Source organism: Vipera ursinii (genome assembly GCF_947247035.1).
Source record: "Vipera ursinii genome assembly, chromosome: 7".
Taxonomy (NCBI): domain Eukaryota; kingdom Metazoa; phylum Chordata; class Lepidosauria; order Squamata; family Viperidae; genus Vipera; species Vipera ursinii.
This window is the reverse complement of record NC_139521.1, coordinates 64,736,521-64,757,652: the sequence shown is the minus strand read 5'-3', so window position 1 is coordinate 64,757,652 and position 21,132 is coordinate 64,736,521. Positions and strand designations below refer to the sequence as shown.

The window sequence follows — 21,132 nt, the reverse complement described above, 5'->3', positions numbered from 1 at the left end:
AAAAGCCCCTTTGGGACAACCATGACCTGGATGACTGAGAATCTCCATAGACATGGAAATGAAACATTATAATCTCTGGTGAATCATGTCCAATCACACACCAGAGTGGCAGCATTTTGTAATTAAATATTGTCCAGAACTATCTCTAAAAAAATGGGAGTATGACTAAAATCATTAAGCAGGATTAAGGGATATGGCGCAGCTCAAACGTGGGTGCAATTAAGCTCTTGAATTTACCTCAGGGCTCTTTTTTTGCAATTAGATGCCTGACAATTTTGCAACAGATAAGAATAAGGAATGAAAAAAAAAGCGAGGCAAAGTGCAACAGACATAGAGGGAGGGCAACATAATTTTGCTAAGACATTTGCCTAGATTGGAGCCACAAAATGAGAAGAAGGATGATTAACTGAGGAAATGTAATGCTGCCTTGTTTAAGACTTCATGCCAACATCCTGACTTTGAGGACTATATTAATGTTTTAGTATTATTCTTCTCCCTTTAACTATTTTGTCACAAACATAATATATAGAAGACAGATCAATAACTTGCAAATAAATTTATTAGTTTAAAAATTGGGGGGGGACAGTTTCACAAGGGGTCGGAAACAATGTCGTAATAATGTATTAATCACTATTCAACAAGGGCAGGGCTGGGGAACCTTGGCCCTTTTATGACTTGTGGACTTCAACTCCCAGAAGCCAGCTTAGGAATTCTGGGAGTGGAAGTCCACGTCATAAAAGGGCCAAGATTCCCCACCCCTGAACCAGGGGGATAATATGTGAATATTTGTTGGGGAGTTTTTGATGCATTTTTTCTTTTTTAATGTCTTCATTGTTTGTATTCCCTTTCTTTTTTGTCCTTTTTTTGGATTTTTGGTAGTTTTCTATTTTAACCTTGTCTTGAATAAAATAAAAATAGACACACAGAGAGACAAAAGAGAACTATATTAATTCTTATTTGTTTCTCAGGAAACCCCGTGAGTTAACACTGGCAATTCTGAGCCAAGCTACCTGTGAGGTTGTGTCACTTAACCAACAGGGTGAATCATAAGCAGATACATACCTTCCATTTTACATTTACGAAAGTCTGTGTGTGCACGCCTTTGAGCCAGTTTTTGATCCTACCAACTGCCTGGACTAGTCCTTGCAGTTTTCTTAACAAGGTTTTCCTGAAATGGAAATTGCTATGCTTTCTTTTCCAGAGCTGAGAGAATGACTGACTGAAGGCCACCCAGTTGGCTTCATACCTAAAGCAGGACTAGATCTCCCAGTCTCCCAGTTGCTAACCTGGTGCCTTAACCACTATACCAAACTGTCTCTCTTTAAGTATATAAAAATGCTTTATTATTATTTCTTGTACTGCCTGCCAACTCTAACCGGTCCTTTTAAACCAAAAAAAAGCCCCTTGATTTGTCTTAGTCAGTCAAGCAGCTTCATTAGAACAAGTTCTTATTACTTGCCTTGCCCCATCCTTGTCACAGCCATTAAATTATTTGTATCTCTAGTAAAAACTGAGGAAAAAAAATGACTCCTAAGTCATATCAAGCTCAACTGCTGATAACTTCAAGGACATATCAATGTAGTCTTATTAGTTCTTATTAGTGCTTACTACATAAGTCTTATGTAATTTTATATTCTTAGCAGCAATATGGGAAGTTTTCCATTGCTGCTTCTGGGATTCTTTGATTTCCTGATCTTGCCTACAGTGCTAGCATTCATTCAAATTCTCCCATCCAAATGCTCATCAGATCCAACCCTGCTTAGCTTCTGAGCCTAAACAATGTAAGCAATGGACCAACATTAGTATGGTATCACAAAACTGTCCTTCAGTACAAAAGCCACTTATTTCTTCTCATCTAGGTATGCAGTTCATGTGGCTTTCAGTTCGGCATGAAATTCAACATGCAGTTCAACCCGCGATTTATCTTTTAACTGCTCCATCTCAGTAAATGTAAGTCATTACATATCCGGTAACACGTTAAATCAGCTCTGATAATTATCTCTAATTACTGACACCAAACTAAATCATTTCTAAAACTAAATATTTACATTCTATTCCATTAAAATACCACTTCTTTTCCTGAATAGCTTCATTATTTTATTTGCCCAGAGATTATTTTGCCATATAAACTCAAAGCAAACATTTGCCTCTTGCAAAGGAAGGGTTAAAGGCTCCAGTTATAATTTTGCAAGAAGTGAGCATGATTAATACATAGGTCTATATAAAAAACAAACAAATAAATAACAGAATTTTCAGTTCTAGGTTGAGTGTGAAGGTGAGAAAATACCCTGAGGTTGGGAAAGATTGAAGGCAAAAGGAGAAGAGGACAGTGGAGGGTGAGATGGTTAGATAAGTTCATCAATGCAATGAGCATAAATTTGGGCAAACTCCAGAAGATAGTGTAGGACAGGTGAGCTTGGTATGGTATGGTCCATGGGGTTGCAAAGATTTGGACATCTTAGCAACTAAACAACAACAGCAAATTCAACAGATGTCTACATAAATAGTTAATGGCATGAGGCTACATCAAAACGAATGACACCATGATTACCTATCATTCAGCATTGATTATTCCTAACTGAGAACGGCTCTCCCAGTTCTCCTCCAATCTTTCTGTGCAGGATCCAAAAATCCAAGTTATTCAAAACAAGTCTTCCATCACTGAGTTACTTCTTCACTGTTTGAATGAACCAAGTGCCAAAACATGAAATCTTACAAAAGTCTACCTGAAAGCATTCCATTTAGAAGAACTGGGGAGATGGGGGTGGGGGAGGCATCAAGTTAAATTCTTTCAACATTTCTCTTTGCTTTTTATTCAAGAAAGAGTAAAGACTGGGTCAGAAAATATCAAAACACAAGCAACAATTTTATTTGTATATGGCACAAATAAAATCCCTGAGAGATTTTTCATCGCTCTCCACTGCTCAACCTTCTTCATATTCCGCAGGATCATAAACAAGGAATGTCAAGGAAAAACACCATTACAGAGTAGCAAAGAAAAGGAACAAATACTTCATAAGAACAGCATTAAGATGGCTCAGAGAAAAAGATTCTTGTTTTATTACGAAAGAGCAAACGAATTCTAACCTCACTGAATTTTTTTGAACAAGGACAGAGAAGAACCAATGGAAATCAAGAGGTTTGGTTTAGTGGCTAAGGTAATGGCTTAGAAACCAGGAGACTGGAGTTCTAGTTTACCTTAACAATGAAAGGTGGTTGGGTGTCTTTGGACTTTAGCCACTTTCTCTCATCCCAACCCACCTCACAGGATTGTTGTTGTGGAGAAAATAGAACGAGAAAGGAGTATTAAATGTGTTTGCTGCCATGAGTTACTTATAAAAGTAATAAAGGTGGGATAAAAATCAAATAAATAACTAGCCATTATTTTTTCTAACAGCATCCTGATAATATAATATTGCTGTTCTTTGCATCAGAATAAAGGATTTATTGTTTCTATGTCCTACAACTGCATTCATACAAAGTCAAGATTTTGCCTGACTTATAAAATAAATATAGTGCCAAAACAAGAATATGTGTTAATGCATAATCACAGGAGAAGAAACCAATGTATAAATCACAGCAGTTCATTCCTAAAAACAGATTCAAACAAACACAGCGCCTAAATTACCCTAGTATGTAATGTATCCTTACAGCACAGGTTTAGCCATTTTAAGCCTGATCCAAACGATAAGGAAAGGGATATGTTGAATATGAATCTTATAAAATATAAGCCATTCGTAGTTCTTTTGGGTTCCGATACCCTTGATATGAAATAATATAATATTTTATAAAACAATATGTTTTATATTTTTTAAAATCCTATTTTCTTCTCTGAAGTGCCTGCTTTTTGAACATTCAAACATTTCTGACGTGCAACATGGCTGCTAGACAAAAAAAAGAGATCAACCAGGCTAGTATCTAAGTAGCCGTCACCCCTTTCAGGTAGATCAGGCTAAGAAACCAATGCTATATAAGTGGCAGGCCTGTTTTTATTGTAACAGTTATAATAACAGACTCTCGCAAGCCTGAATGTGCTTTTCTACTCCTCCCGTTATCTTGGTTTGAACTAGGGAAGGGCTTGTCTGAGGCTTTTTTCATTTCTTAGAATGTGCAGTTGTCTGATCATTGCCTTAGTGGTGATTTTCAAGGCCATTCCCTATGCCAGGGGTAGGCAACCTTGGCTCTTTTATGACTCGTGGACTTCAACTCCCAGAATTCCTGAGCCAGCCATGCTGAGGGGAAAGGGAGAGGTTTCCAAGCTGAGCCACACTGGCTCAGGAATTCTGGGAGTTGAAGTCCACGAGTCATCAAAGAGCCAAGGTTGCGTATCCCTGCCCTATGCCCTCTAGGCTAATGTACCATTGTGTACATTATCTAGCAATGCTTCTCTGGGGTCCCTACCCCAGGTCTGCCCTATAACTGGAGAGTCTCTTAGCTAGGGAGACAAAAAAAATCAGAACCTGGAAAGAGCTTACCAAAAACAGTTTGGTCCAAAAACAGTAGCAAGGTTGGAAACAGTCATCTTGTTCTCAGTGTGATGATCAGCAACCTTTTTCAGGAAGTGGCAAAGATACCTAAGGAGACAATAGTGAGTCTCGGGCATCTGCCTTAGAAGGTCTCTTAAATCGCTAGTCTCCAGGCCGCACTTCTGGCTGGCTGTAAAGAGAGGGGAAAAAACATGATAAACCTATTCCATGGTACATATCAAAAAAAGTAGCAGAAACGAACTGTACTGTTTTTTTTTAAGAGAATGGATAGTAATGTGAAGGTTATCATCAAAGCAAGTTCCTTAACTAAAGTATGAATTTATCTTTCTGTTTTGCTCCAACTGCAATTGTCAACTTTGAAAAAGAGTGTGGCTGCAGCCATTTTCCCTACTCATTTTTGGTTGACACATAGCATGGAGGGAGGGGGGTTTACCTGACGCTTCATTAGACTAAACAGATTTTCTCCCATGGGAACCAAGGTCATGGGCTGCTCCCGGGTTCGTGAAAAGCCCGCCAAGAAGATGTATTGGGTAATGTTGTAGCTTGCATAGCTTTAGGGGTGGGATTTCTTAACTTTGTATTGGGGATTGTTACGTCTATTCAGACTTGGTTTCACTTTTGACGTGCTAATATTTTGTATCATTAAACATGTTCTTTGAGGGACTTGCAAGCCTTGGAGTTCTGCTTTATTTGTCTCTGTCTGTCGGAACCATGACAGCAATTTGATATGACACTTGTTCCTGCTTAGCATTTTGTCCCTAAACCAAGGCCTGCAAATGTTCTTCAAACCATGACTGTGCAGTATGGGCTAACTGTAACTGGTCAAACAGGTCAAACGTCCTGCTAAACGAGAGCTATAAAAACACATATCCAAAACAGAGGAAGGAGGAAAATTTCAAGTTTATAGAAAGTTCCTCAGCTGGGGAAGTTGAGAATGAAAGTGGGAATTGATTGATTGTGGCATTTATTTCTCTTTTATTGCTCTGCAGCAAGGGTGTCCAACCTTGGCAAACATTAAGACCTGTGGACTTCAACTCCCAGAATTCCCCTGCCAGCATGGCAGTTGAAGTCCAGAGGTCTTAATCTTACTAAGGTTGGAGACCCAGGTCTACAGAAACTAAAACTTTTTTAAGGAGAAGACCTAACAGTACTGCAAACTTATTGAGGTTTTTGTGGCAGGCTGTTGTAAAACAGGATAATGCATAATTAAATGAAAAGTGAAGCTAGGCCTACTGAATTCAGCTTCTTCAATATCAACCAAGTAAACAGTACAGTTATAGCTACCTTGGCTACTAGTACTTTTATCTTGAAAGAGATTAGCATCTTGCTGGTTTTCCACAAAATTATAAAAGGTCTTTGTTAAAACAGAAAAGTACCAAATCACCTGCAAAGTCAGCAGGAGCTTGTAGGAGGCAATTAGTTTCCAAAGTATTTTGTAATCAGGCAGATAGCCAGAAAACCTGCTTCCTTATGAAAGAGATTGGATCCCGGGGCTCATAATTGAGTCTTTGTACTATTATTTAGATAAAGTGCATCACTAGTCAATTTATTGTCATGGTGAAGAGCCCTGGTCTGATGCATGCATTACACAAAGCTGGGATCGAAAACCCTTAATGCTTGAACAAGTTATAGTGGTCTGGGTCACATTCAATGCTATGTCATGAAACACGAAAGCTTCCCAGAGTCTTTGGTAGCTGCGTGGCATAGAAATTTTATTTAATTATTTATTTTATTTTTATTTTTATTCCATTTATATCCCGCCCTTCTCCGAAGACTCAGGGCGGCTTACAAGCTTAGCAGTAGCCTTCATTCTATGTATATGCCTGCTTATTAGGGCTTTCACACACACCCCAAGCGGCATTATTACAAAGTCAGCTTATTGCCCCCAACAATCTGGGTCCTCATTTTACCTACCTCGGAAGGATGGAAGGCTGAGTCAACCTTGAGCCTGGTGGGATGCGAACCTGCACTAATTGCAGGCAGCTGGTGTTACTTAAGGAGGCATTAGCCCACTGCTCCACCAAGGCAAACACTCATTTGGTTCATACAATATGCTGAGAAACACCAATCAGCATTGTGTGCCAACCTGACCTTGGTATCCTTAAAGTAACCGGCTTGTTTGTAACTTGTATTTGGCTCTTGCTCAAGAAAGTAAAATCAGTCCAGCAATAGAAAAAGATTCATTTCTTTCTAAAGTTTGTGAAGAAGAAAGAAAGGAGGCAATCTAACCTTACGAAAATATGGAAGTCAATTATTCTGGTCCACTTCACTCTTAAAGCTAAGATTTCTTAACCCTGATTTGCTGAAAAAGTGATTCTAGCTTGGCTTCCTATATACAAGCAGCCCTTGACTTACAACCATTGGTTTAGTGACCGTTCAAAGTTACAATGGCACTGGAAAAAGTGACATGAACTTTTTTTCACTCTTATGACCACTGCAGCCTCCCCATGGTCAAGTAATCAAAATTTGGATGCTTGGCAACTGGCATGCATTTATGACAGTTGCAGTGTCCCAGGGTCATTTGACCACCATCTGCAAACTTCTGACAAGTAAATTCAATGGGGAAGCCAGATTCATTTAACAACCATGTTACTAACTTAACAACGGCAGTGATTCAGTTAACAACTTTGGTAAGAAAGGTTGTAAAATGGGACAAAACTCGCTTAACAACTGTCTTGCTTAGCTACAGAAACTTTGGGTTTAATTGTGGTTGTAAGTCGAGGGCTACCTGTAATACTAAACTAGTAAGACTGGGGTTTGCACATCACACTGTGTTTATCACAAACAAACAAAGCAGTGGTGTCTGCACTGGATGTGGTGAGAATTTAGTTTTTAAAGAGCTATAAAGACATATACACAATAAAATATGCTTGCTATATTTGAAAAGGAATTTCCCTAGAGGGTGTGCATAGTTCATTTTATTTTTCAGAACTTGTACATTTGTGCATTTCTTCAGTATCCTTTAGGTCCATGTTGTAAAAGTCCTCTAACCAGTGGTGGGATTCAAATGTGTGAACAACTGGTTCTCCGTGTGGAGGCCACTTCCGGAAGTCCATTCCGGGCCTTGGCAACAAAAAGTTAGCTACCGGTTCTGCCGAAGTGGTGAGAAACGGCTGAATCCCACCGCTGCCTCTAACCCACTTCCTAAATTACTGCTTGTTTTTTCTGTAAACAGTACATAAGCAAATGTTCTTTTAGTGTTATTACTTGGGTAGTGCAATACAAAACCAGGCTTTGTCGAGAAGAAAGTGTTTATGGAAACAAACCCCGTATCTGTAACATTGATTTTATCAAAAAACATACCTGGGAACAAGGGTCAAATAGGACTCAAAACTGAGCCACGAGACAGCCCAGAAAAGCACACTTAAGAAGGCCTTTTTTTTAAAATGCAAGTTTGTTCTGGTTTCTGAGAGAGGAGACATTTGCAATCTCAATATAAAGAATTCAAGATTTTGCAAATGGAACTCGACAGCCATTTGTCTGAAATGGTACAGGGTTGAGCAGGGACTAGAAGACCTCCAAGGTCTCTTCCATTCTGTTAAATACAGGAAGGAAGGAAGGAAGGAAGGAAGGAAGGAAGGAAGGAAGGAAGGAAGGAAGGAAGGAAGGAAGGAAGGGGATGCACTGAACAATGACATATTTTGCTCTATTAAAGTGAGGATGAAGAATCTGTGTTCAAATGTACTAGTTTTAATTGAACTGCACGTTCTTTATAATTCTCCATGGGTAAAAATAAAGATTAGTTTAATGCTTTCTACATGGAAACATCTAACTGTGCCTTTATATCACTGGTCTGGTTTGGGCTTAGCAGCCATTCCAGGTGATGAATAATAGATTATGCATCAGAATCATGTCACTATGGTCAGCCAATGATTAAAATCAAGCATGATTTAGAACAGGGGTCCTCAAACCTGGCCACTTTAAGACTTGTAGACTTCATGCTGGCTGGGGAATTCTGGGAGTTGAAGTCCACAAGTCTTAAGGTGGTCAAGTTTGAGGACGCCTGGTTTAGAACCTCAAAAAAGTATACATGCTGTAGAAAGCTGTAATACAACTGGACTTTTGCAGTTTAGCATGTTATGTGGCTCACTAACTCAATTTTCTAAGTTATGCTTTATTGCTGACAAAGCTGTGTAAACCAGCCAACTGTGGAATATTAAAAAAAAACTTTAATAAGAAATCACAGCTTAATCTGAAGTGTGAGTAAAGGGAACCAATTAGTTCACCTAGCATATAGAACAGTTCACACAAAACAGATTTCATTCTCCAAAGCAGATATTTCAAGCCTACATTAAAATACAAGGGAACTCACTTAGAGCCTTCTAAATACAATTTATCTGCTTCTGCCATGGAGCTACTAGGCTTCTTAATCTGCAATAATCAAAGTAAGCTGTTCCAAAGCAATCACTCTATTTAATTAAAGTTCCACATACTGTATGGGGTAGACTTAGTCACCCGTGTAATGTTTGTTTTCATTTGAATATGAAGTATTATAGGTGATGAATATGTCACAGCATTTCTGTAAAAGGGTTTCTAAAAAATAATGGCATTTCTCCTGTCAGAAGCAATGATAAATTTTATTTAAAAAAAAAAAAAACACCTGTAAAAGTAGCAGACCACACAATAAGGATGTATTTTGATGAGAAATAATCACCTTGATAAAGCTGGATGAATTTGGGGTAAAGGGCAGAAGGGATCACCCGATCTGGCAGCTCCCGTAGAAATAACTTTAGCAAACTGGCTGCTGAGCTTACGTCAGCCTCTGCGGCAAGATCTACTTGATCTCCACCCTCGTACTTCAGACGCAGCTTTTCCACTGTTTTCAGGTTACCATTCACCCTGAAAAGGCCTTCCTGCTCCAGACCTGTAATTACACACATGAAACGAGACAAGAGCATTGGCAGATTTCCTGGCCTGCGTTAAAAAAAATATATATGTGGATAAAACAAATGATGGCAAAACTCACAAAACCAGCTGCTCTCCACCTTTATGGACCAGGAAACTGAGGTCCAGGCTATACATACAGGAGAAGGTTGGAAGGAGCAATAAAGCAGGGGGTGGGGGACGATGGCTCCTTTATGACTTGTGGACTTCAACTCCCAGAATTCCTGAGCCAGCATGGAAGCATGGCTGGCTCAGGAATTCTGGGAGTTGAAGTCTACAAGTCATAAAGGGGCCATAGTTTCCCACTGCTGCATTAAAAGGTTGGCCAGTGAGGATGCATAGTTGCATTTTTTAAAGTCCCATTGGTGAAAGACTGCACACAGGAAGTCAACATAGTGAGAACGGACAATACTACAAGTCTTCTCACGAATGGTCAGGGTTAGGAAATGAGCTTTCTAAGAAAGCAGCTTCTTTCCCTTTGGCCTGGATCTCCAATAGAACTACAGGTAGTCCTCGATTTACAGCCATTCACTTAGTGACCATTCCACTGGAAAGAGTGATTTACGACTGGCCATTGCACTTACAACCAATGCAGCATCCTCACTGTCATGTGATCCAAAATTTGAACCCTTGGCAACCCGCATATATTTTTAACGGTTGAAGCTTCCTAAGGTCACTGCTAAGCTTGTAAGCCGCCCTGAGTTCCATATAAATGGAATAAAAATAAAAATAAAATAAAAAATGTGATGGCCATTTGTGATCTTCCCAGCTGGCTTCTGGCAAAAGAGAAGCCAAATTTGCTTAACAACTGCAGTTTCCTTCCTCCGCTTAACAACATGGCAAAAATGTCGTGAAATTGGGTGCAACTCACTTAAACTGACTTGCTTAACAACAGAAATCTTGGTCGTAAGGTGAGGACTACCTGTACAGCTAAGGAAAGAGGAATATCCCCAAATACATTGCAATCTAGAGCTCTGAGAAAAGTGCTCGAAACTTCTGTAACCAGAAGTTATATATTTATTGTATAACATCCTGGAGCAGAGGCCAGAGTTAAGAACAGCCTCTAAGATGCAAAATCCAGTGTTGAAATCCTACCTGACCTACACCTTCATTAAGTGAGCTACAATCTCTCAATGCCATTCCGTCAGCCATTTGAGTATGATTATAATTCTATTATAATTCTATAATTTCCCTTCTAACAATGTTGGTGTAAGAAGCTGTTAAATATGCTAACTGTTGCAGAGGCAAATAATAATAATAATACACAGAATTCACAGAAATCCCAGACTGCCATCTGCTGGACAACATGAAAATAGTGTAGAGAAACAAGACTGATTTCCGTCTTTTTTAACATGACACCATTCAGACCTGTCAGCATTGCAAATGTAGAATTCTGTCTGAAAAGCTGTGTAGGAAATGTTGGAACTGCAGTATGGAATGCATCTGGATAGGACATCAGTCGTTTCCACACCCCTGGTTTCAATACTCCCCCTCGTCCAGTTCTTAAACTCAGTTAAGGCTGTTCTATACGAGTATTGATACCTTGGGAATCCTTATCCTTATCTCTGGTTTCCTAAGTTTGTATATTTGACTTGTCCTGGCCATGCAACTCCCAATATTTACAGGCAACAGGGGAACCTTACAATTGGGTTTTTTTAAAAAAATATTTTATTGTTCTTTACAATAACAATCTCCAAGTGCCTGGTGTACAGCGTGTTGTCTTGGTTTATATATTTGAAAAAAACAAGAATAATTAACAGTCAATAATGATTGATTTTGATAATTCCATAATTAGTATATTGATTAATAATATATTTCTTTGAACTTCCCTTCTCCCAATTGTATTCAACCTTAAACAGATATTTCTTAATATTTTCAATGTATAAAAGATTAAATATAAACATTTTTTTCATGTTTGTACAGACAGTGATAACTTATCATCAGCTTATATTATTCTTATAGAAATCATCTCATTAGTTCACCATGCATCCTATTTTCGTAGTTTTTGTTTAAGCATAATTTCCCCTTTATATTCAATCCATTCTTATCAATCATGATTTTCTCAATGTTAGTCATCTACAGTTGCAAGAAAAAGTATGTGAACCCTTTGGGATTATGTGGTTTTTTGCATGAATTGGCCATAAAATGCGCTCTAAACGTCATGTAAGTCACAATAATAGAAAACAGTCTGCTTAAAATAATACTACACAAACATTAGCTGTTGTCATGTTTTAATTGAAGATAAGATGGAAACATTCACAGTGCAGGGTGGAAAAAGTATGTGAACCTTTGGACTTAATAACTGGTTGACCCTCCTTTGGCCGCAGTAACCTCAACCAAACGTTTCCTGTAGTTGCAGATCAGACCTGCACAACGATCTGGAGTAATTTTGGACCACTCCTCTGCACAAAACTGTTTCAGTGTAGGATGTCTGGTGTGAATCGCTCTCTTAAGATCATGCCACAGCATTTCAATCGGGTTGAGGTCAGGACTCTGACTGGGCCACTCCAGAAGGCGTATTCTGTTCTGTTGAAGCCAACGTTTGAAGTTTGCAAAAGAGCACCAGGATGTTCCACAGCACTACTGGCAAAATATACTGTAGACAGATGAAACCAAAATTGAGTTGTTTGGGAAAAACACACAACACTATGTGTGGAGAAAAAAAGGCACAGCACACCAACATCAAAACCTCATCCCCACTGTAAAACATGGCAGAGGGAGCATCATGGTTTGGGGCTGCTTTGCTGCCTCAGGGCCTGGACGGATTGTTGTCATTGATGGGAAAATGAATTCCAGAGTTTATCAGGACATTTTGCAGGAAAATGTACGACCATCTGTCCGCCAACTGAAGCTCTGCAGAGGATGGGTGATGCAACAGGACAATGACCCAAAGCATACAAGTAATTCAACAAAACAATGGCTTCAACAGAACAGAATACGCCTTCTGGAGTGGCCCAGTCAGAGTCCTGACTTCAACCTGATTGAAATGCTGTGGCATGACCTTAAGAGAGCGATTCACACCAGACATCCCAAGAATATTGCTACACTGAAACAGTTTTGTGCAGAAGAGTGGTCCAAAATTACTCCAGATCGTTGTGCAGGTCTGATCTGCAACTACAGGAAACGTTTGGTTGAGGTTACTGCTGCCAAAGGAGGGTCAACCAGTTATTAAGTCCAAAGGTTCACATACTTTTTCCACCCTGCGCTGTGAATGTTTCCATCTTATCTTCAATTAAAACACGACAACAGCTAATGTTTGTGTAGTATTATTTTAAGCAGACTGTTTTCTATTGTTGTGACTTACATGACGTTTAGAGCACATTTTATGGCCAATTCATGCAAAAAACCACATAATCCCAAAGGGTTCACATACTTTTTCTTGCAACTGTAAGTATCCAAGCTGTAAGAGGAACCTTACAATTGTTGTTCTACATATAGGTAACCTTTGACTAATGACTGTAATGGAGTCTACCAATTACAGTCATAAGTTGTGATGGTCATAAATTGGGTCACCCACATGACCAACTCAATTTTATGACCTTTTTTTATGGGGGCCATTAAGGGAACCAATGTTTTGCTATGGGCAAGTTTTGCTGAAAACTGGAAGTAAATGCCAGGGTTTTACAAAGATATTGTAAAACAGAGCCTGCCCATTATACCTGGTTAAGTTGTGACAGTTGTCAGCAGGTCATCATCTGACCAGCACAACATTACAATGTTTTTACAGTGGTTGTTAAGCAAATCATAGTTGCTAAGTGAATCCACAATCATTAAGTGAACTCATTGTTTGCTACGGGGAAGGGTTGCCAAAAACCAGATGTAAACACTGATTTTTGGCAGAAAAACATTGTAAATTGCAGCCATAGAACTGTGGGACCCAAAAAACAGCGATAAATGCAAGCAGGTTGCCAACTGCCTGAAATGCAGTCACATGACTACAGAGGAGGAGTGGCCATCAGAACTGGGTTATAAGGGGGTCCATCATAACTTCGAAGAGTCACTAAGAGAGCAGTCATAAGTTGAGGGCTATCCGTATTTCTGAACTTCAGCAATATTAAGAAGTACAGGTAGTCCTCGACTTACAACAGTTTGTTTAGTGACTGTTCTAAGTAACAACAGCATTGAAAAAAGAGACTTATGACCATTTTTCACACTTAAGGCCTTTGCAGTATCCCCATGGTCAGGGGTAGGCAACCTTGGCTCTTTTATGACTCGTGGACTTCAACTCCCAGAATTCCTGAGCCAGCTGGCTCAGGAATTCTGGGAGTTGAAGTCCACGAGCCATAAAAGAGCCAAGGTTGCCTACCCCTGACCATGGTCATATGATCAAAATTCAAAAGCTTGACCACCGACTCATATTTATGACGGTTGCAGTGTCCCGAGGTCATGTGATCCACCTCTTGTTTTCCTCCGACAAGCAAAATCAACGCGGAAGCCAGATTCACTTAACAACTGTTTTTACTAGCTTTACAGCTGCAGTGATTCACTTAACAACTGCGGCAAGAAAGATCATAAAATGGGGTGAAGCTCACTTAACTGTCTGACTTAGCCACAGAAATGTTGGGCTCCATCGTGGTTGTAAGTCAAGGACTATCTGTATAGAGTTCAATTCCCAGAATTCTCCAGCTAGTATTTGGGAAGTTGAAAGCCACACCTCTTAAAGTTGCTGAGGTTGAGAGAACACTGATTTAAGCTAAAGAGTCCCACGGATTCTAGACTCTTTTGAAAGCAAAGGGTTCAAAGACCACCACCCCCATTCCCCCCTGCATCATTTTGATTGTCTTCTTCATTTGGGGGGAAACCTTCTCTCAATCATCTGAGCTTTTGTTCCTTGCTATGATTTATAAGTCATAAAACCTTTGGCACCATTAAAATGCTCTTCCTGGGAAACACTGGAGGGGATGGGACACCACACAGGCTGAAATGGGTGACAGCTGCCTGGCTGACTTGGGACCAATCCCTCTCTTTCAAGGCCACCTACTTCACAGGGTTGTTGTTGGGTGAAAAATATGAGGTGTGAGCATTCCTGAGTTGACCAAAAATAAAAGTGGAAGGGTTTTCCCAACCTTGGTCACTTGTAAGACCTGTAGACTTCAACTCCCAGAATTCCATGCTGGCTGGGGAATTCTGGGAGTTGAAGTCCACACGTTTTAAAGTTCGCCAAGGTTGGGAAATCTTTCGTTAAGAGGTACACAAGTTTTTCTTTCTTTTTTTTAAAGAGGAGAACTTGCTAGTAGCTTACCGTGATAAGAGAGATAATCTACAATATCCCACACCACTGTTGGGATTCCACACTTGCTCAGCCCTTCTTGCTGCATTTCCTGAAGACTGGTGCCAAACAGCTTCCGGTGACAAGACCCCTTCTGCCGGCTCAGGGGCGGAACGCCAATCTTTTTCATATCTTCTTTAAGCTTGACCGCTGAATTACTTTGCTTGAAAGGACACAAAAAGGGAGAACAGCCAGTCAGAGTGACGACTGGAGGTGGCATGACTTCTCAGAGCTCTCCCTTCTGAAGGAACTGGAGGGATTTTATGGAACAGAAGCCTTTCTGAGGTCGAGATTCCTTGGCAGGACTTCTAAAAAGATGTGGGACAGATCACGCACAGGTGTGCACAGATGCAAACACAGGCACCCTGCGTGTACAGGAAAAAGAAAGTCAACAGGAGTGGCTTGAATCCGTAGCCAAGCAACTGAGCGGATAACTTAGAAACACGCAGGCTGCATCACCAGAGAAACTATGGGCGGAGCAGAAATTGAACGTACTCCATGAATGGGCGCCCTCCCTCTGAAAAATGAGTGTAAATATAAGATGTACTATTATGCAATGGCAAGGGACAGATCAAGTCTCATGTGGTAGCACAACACTGAAATGTGGATTTGTAATGCAGCCATGCACAGACAGGCGTGGCATTTTTCTACCTTCTTGGCAGTCTGCCTCGTAGCAGAACGGCATGCTTGTAAATTAAAAAATTATCTCAGTATGTCATTAAGGAACTGTTGCTTAGACCAGTGGCCAACTTCTGGCAGCTCTAGACAAAGCTTGAGGGAGAAAGAAAAAGAAAGAAAGAAAGAAAGAAAGAAAGAAAGAAAGAAAGAAAGAAAGAAAGAAAGAAAGAGAAAGAAAGAAAGAAAGAAAGAAAAAGAAAGAAAGAAAGAAAGAAAGAAAGAAAGAGAAAGAAAGAAAGAAAGAAAGAAAGAAAGAAAGAGAAAGAAAGAAAGAAAGAAAGAAAGAAAGAAAGAAAGAAAGAAAGAAAGAAAGAAAGAAAGAAAGAAAAAGAAAGAAAGAAAGAAAGAAAGAAAGAAAGAGAAAGAAAGAAAGAAAGAAAGAAAGAAAGAGGGAGGGAGGGAGGGAGGGAGGGAGGGAGGGAGGGAAGAATGGAAAAAAAGAAGAGAGGAAAAAAGCAAGGAAGGGCCACTCAGAGAATTATTTCAATTCATCCTACTCTTTGCTTGCAACTTTACAATTGCTTCTATGAGCATCAATGTTGCAGCCTCCATACTGGACCCCAGATGTCCGGTGGGGGGGGAGGGGACAGAAGACAAAACCCACCCCAGGTACAGCCAAACAGATCATTGTACACAGGGCCCACTATATCTAATGAGGGGACAGAGCAATGCGGGGAAAGGTCCGTGCAACCATTCCTTACCCCACCGCTGATTACAATTATTTGAAGTCACCGTTTTAAAGTTACCATGTTTGAAAAACGCTGCTTTTAAGCTGTATATAATTAAAGCAACCATATACATATATCAGCAAATATAAATAAAAAGCAATCCGTAAAATATAATTTTACCTGAAAATTAACTTCTGGGACTATTACTATTTATTTATTTATTTTAGTCTACAGACGTGGGATTTTCTATTGGGTTACTCAGGTCTGACTATTCATATTATAACTTAGCTGGGAGCCAATACACTTCGCTTATAAAAAAATACTACGTAATATAATTTCCCTAGAAAGCAGATGTAATTATATTATTCAGCTGTTTTTAGGAAACTGGGGACAATCCTTGGCTTTGCACACCTATTTGCTCCGACACTATCCCCATAGAGTTCCCCCCTCTTCTTGTTCAATCCAAGCATGCTGTGATTAAGTGACCCTAATCCTTGGCCATTATAGCACCAAAGCATAGATAGCAATAAATCTGATACCTATGTAAATCACCCATATTAAAATGCTGATAAGACTATGCGAAAGAATACAGAATATATACAATTTTTACACCAGTACTCCTCAACTTACCAGCATTTGTTTAGTGACCATTTGAAGTTACAACAGTGAAAAAGTGACACGACCGTTTTCCACGTTTACAACCCTTATTACAGCATCCCTGTGGTCACATGATCAGATCGGGATGCTTGGTAAATTGGCATGTATTTATGATGCTTGCAGTGTCCTGGGGTCATATGATCCCCTTTTGTGACCTTCTGACATGCAAAATCAACGAGGAAGTCAGATTCCACATAACAATTGTGTTACTAATTTAACAACTGCAGTGATTCACTTAACAGTTGTGGCAAGAGAGGTCATAAACGGAGCAAAAGTCACGTAACAACTTTTTTTGCTTAGCAATGGAAACTTTGTGGTTTCAACTGTGGTTATAAGTTGAGGATTACCTGTACATCTTTTATGCAGTATGATCTTTCCCCCATCTAACTGAATCCATTTCTCACTAGTGAGAACTAACAGGCTACATAGGGGAACAGCAAATCTTCATATGCCTGTCTGAACCATCAACCTTGAACGAACAGTTTCAAACCATGTTAAATCTTGTCTGCTTCTGATTGTTTAAAAGGTGCTTCTGCAAACAGGCAACAAGTGGCACATTTACAACCACTACTTCAACCATCGTCACCCTGAAGGCAGGCTTGCATGCACTTTGCTTTTGAGATCAAGAGCCTGACAATTTCTATCACTTTTACTGACAAAGTACATCACGAAAAAATCAGCAAAATCCCAAAATCAGATGTCCTCACATAAGGGGCAATCCTATTTAGAGAGGCCAACCACATTTCCCTCATGCCTCTTCTGCAGGCTGGCACTTGTGCAACTGTCTTTATTGTGAAACCAAATGCTGCAAATTCCTGAACCACAAGCTAGCACTGAAACAACTTTACAAAACAGCAATAAAACAGGAGCAAAACAACAACAAACACAAGCTGGACGAGATCTAACTCTACTGTAGTTTTCCAGGCATGGGCACAAATGCCACTGAACACATATTGTACCAAAAATGATTTCCCAGAGCTAAAAATAATACCGCCCAACAAAGCTAACCCTCTTCCAACATCTGCCACAGAAGGCTATAGTGGTCTTTGATGCTCTCTGAATTTAGTGGTTTCCTTGCAGACATTTCATTATCCAAACTAGATAAGGTCATCATTGCATAATGTCTATAGAGACTCACAATCATCCAGATTATGGTTGTCCCAAAGTTAGTGCATAGTTTGAGTAATGAAATGTCTGCAATGAAACCAAGTTCAGAGAGCATCAAAGACCACTTACAGCCTTCTGTGGCACATTTTTGCCTCCCATAACATTAGGAAAGTTTGCTTTCAGCATCTAGTAACCCTCATTTCAACCCTGGGCTACAAATATTTGTTATAGTAATCTATACAATTATTCTTGACTTACAACAGTTCATTTAATGACCATTCAAAGTTGCAACGGCACTGAAAAAGGATTTATGACACGTTTTTCACACTTGGCCACTGACTCATATTTATGACAGTGGCAGGGTCCCAGGGTCATGTGATCACCTTTTGCGACCATCTGACAAACAAAAAGTCAATGAAGAAACCAGATTCACTTAACAACTGTGGGGAGATCACTTAACGGGGGCAAGAAAGAGTATAAAATGGGGCAAAAACACCCTTAACAAATGTCTCGCTTAACAACAGAACTTTTGGGGCTCAGCTGTGGCCGTAATACATCGAGGACTACCTGTATTGCAATGGTTCCTGAAATCTTTATTAGTATAATTGGATGCCAGGAGAAAAAGATGGCAAATATCTCCAACAATAAAATAATATGGACCGCCTAAGCCTGGCAAGGTAGCTAAAGTGAATAACAAGCTAGCAGGGGTCTTCAAACGTGGCCCTTTTGTGACTTGTGGACTTCAAGTCCCAGAATTCCTCAGCCAGTATGCCTGGCTGAGGAATTCTGGGAATCGAAGTCCACAAGTCATAAAAGGGCCACGTTTGAAGACTCGTGCGCTAGAGGGTTGATGACTATGGAAATTCTCAGTCATCCAGGTCACGGTTGTCCAAAAGCAGTTTGATTTATGAACGGATTTCCAGAAAACATTTGCTTACTACAGGGACCGTTTGTGCTTCAGTTTGAGAGGCAGACAACACAGACTCATCCCCAACAACCTGTGTGCCTGTCTTCCACAGTGAAGGGACACAGGGCAGAAAACATCCTGCCGCCATTTGCACTACTCAGGGGACTCCGAGGTACACAGGTAAGCCTCCAACGACTCTCTAAAACAGGGGTCTTCAAACTTGGCCCTTTTATGACTTGTGGACTTCAACTCCCAGAATTCCTCAGACAGGCATGCTGGCTGAGGAATTCTGGGAGTTGAAGTCCACAAGTCATAAAAGGGCCAAGTTTGAAGACCCCTGTTTTAGAGAGTCGTTGGAGGCTTACCTGTGTACCTCGGAAGTTTGAAGACCCCCTACTCTAAAAGGAGGCAAATGACCAGCAGCTAGCTGTCTGCAAGGAATATAAATCCTGCCATTCCCCACCAACCAGTCAGAGCTGAAGAAGCTTCTTGGATGAGAAGCGAAACGTCTTCAAAGAAAAAAACAAACACAAGGAAGTCCAGCTGCCTCGTGGGGAACAAAAAAAGCACCTTTGGGACAATCCGGAGGGCCGCGCATCCACCGAGTAGCGCAGCGTTCAAACAGGCGCGCGCTTTTGTCCTCCCCCCTGCTGCACGCCCGCGGAGCCAACACGCACCCCCGGCCTTCTCCCTCCCGCTCTGCACGCCTCCCAGCCGCCGGTCCGAGGAGGCCCAGCCCGTACTCACACAGATGGCTAAGGCGCCCGCCCCCATCCTTTCAGCGGGGTCCGGAAGAAAGAAAGCAGCCAGGCGCCCGGGAGGCTTTGGAGACTCTCCCTCCCGCGCCCGATCTTCTTTTCCCAGGCTCAGGAAGGCGGGAATCTCTTGGCCCGTAGCTTTGGCCCCGAAGTCCGCGGAGAGCACGCGCCCCTAAAACGTCGCCCCGCGGAGTGGAAAAGTTGCCCTCGGTGCGCGCGACGGCCCCGCCTGGCATCCAAGCGCTGCGAAGGGAACTCGAAGTCGGCCACCCTGGAAGTCACGTGACCCCCGGGGCTTACAAAGTCGAGCGGCATCTTTCCCGGAAATTCCAGGGATTTCACGGGGAGGCTGGCGTGGCAAAGACGGGGAATATACATACATACATACATACGTACATGTGTGTGTGTGTGTGTGTGTGTGTGTGTATATGTGTGTGTGTACGTACGTATGTATATGTGTGTGTGTATACATATATATATACATAGATACTGTACATATATATATATATATATATATATATATATATATATATATATATATATGTATGTATGTATAAGTGTATATATATGTCTGTGTGTGTGTGTATATATATATATATATATATATATATATAATATATGTACAGTATATACATATGTATATGTGTGTATATCTATATAATATATATATGTGTGTGTACAGTATCTATGTATATATATATATATATATATATATATATATATATATATATGTGTGTGTGTGTGTGTGTGTGTGTGTGTGTGTGTGTGTGTGTACAGTATCTATGTATATATATGTATAATGTGTATATATATATATATATATATATAGTGCTTTTTTTGTAAAAGAAAAAGGTGCCGGAACTCACATATGTTATACAACCTGCCTTGCCTACCCTACAAGGTTCCACTCCATTTTGAGCGTTCTATGAGAAAAAAAGCCCTCTGTGTGTGTGTGTGTGTGTGTGTGTGTGTGTATGTGTGTGTGTGTGTACGTACGTATGTATATGTGTGTGTGTGTATACATATATATATATATATACATAGATACTGTACATATATATATATATATATATATATATGTGTGTGTATAAGTGTATATATATATATGTGTGTGTGTGTATATATATATATATATATATATATATATATATGGATCCTTGGTTTTTCGGGTTTCTCCCCGCGTAGAACTAAAGGTGTAGGCGCAACGTTTCGACGAAATCCCATCCGTCATCATCAGGCTTGTGGTTTCTGCTTCCTTCTTCTGGGAGAAGTATGTGGCTGTTTGTTTTTCTTTTTTAAACTGCCAGAGGGGGTGTGTTCTGTGAGTGGAAGTGTGCTGATTGGGTGGGGATTATGTGTGTTCTGATTGGGTGGGAGTGTGTTTTGAATGGTGGGGGTGTTCTGATTGGGTGGTGGTGTGTTTTGAGTGGATGGGCTGGTCTCAGCTGCCAGCCTTAGACCTGAGCTGGTGAGTTGTGCTGTTTTTGTTTGCCTTCGTGTTTGTGGTGGTGCCATGTTTTTATAGTGGGTGTCAGTTTGCTTATTATGTGGTTTGGAGGGGTTTAAAGTGGCTGATGTTGCAGCTGTAGTTAGGTTTCTGTTTTGTGGTTGTGCCTCTTTATCATTGTGGGTTCGGATTTGCTTTTTGAATAGTTGTGTGGTGGTGATGTCATGTGATGTTATCATGAGTTTGGGTCTGGTATCATTCTTGGTGGTT

General features: G+C 40.4%; 1 protein-coding gene across 2 annotated transcripts in view; it reads right to left on the bottom strand.

Moving 5' to 3' along the window:
- The window catches only part of FAM13A (family with sequence similarity 13 member A), a gene marked incomplete at its 5' end in the record, with an annotated part of 153,741 nt that extends 134,045 nt beyond the window's left edge, over nt 1–19,696 (bottom strand). Inside the window, 4 exons of one of the 2 annotated variants that reach the window (XM_083367016.1) lie at nt 4,476–4,656; nt 9,142–9,351; nt 14,614–14,803; nt 19,405–19,696. In XM_083367016.1, the coding sequence (XP_083223142.1) occupies nt 4,476–4,656; nt 9,142–9,351; nt 14,614–14,803; nt 19,405–19,431 (608 nt within the window). Of the gene's footprint in view, nt 1–4,475; nt 4,657–9,141; nt 9,352–14,613; nt 14,861–19,404 lie in introns of those variants that run through there. The other variant, XM_083367015.1, reaches the window with a different exon arrangement.
- Between the last annotated feature and the right edge of the window lie 1,436 nt (nt 19,697–21,132).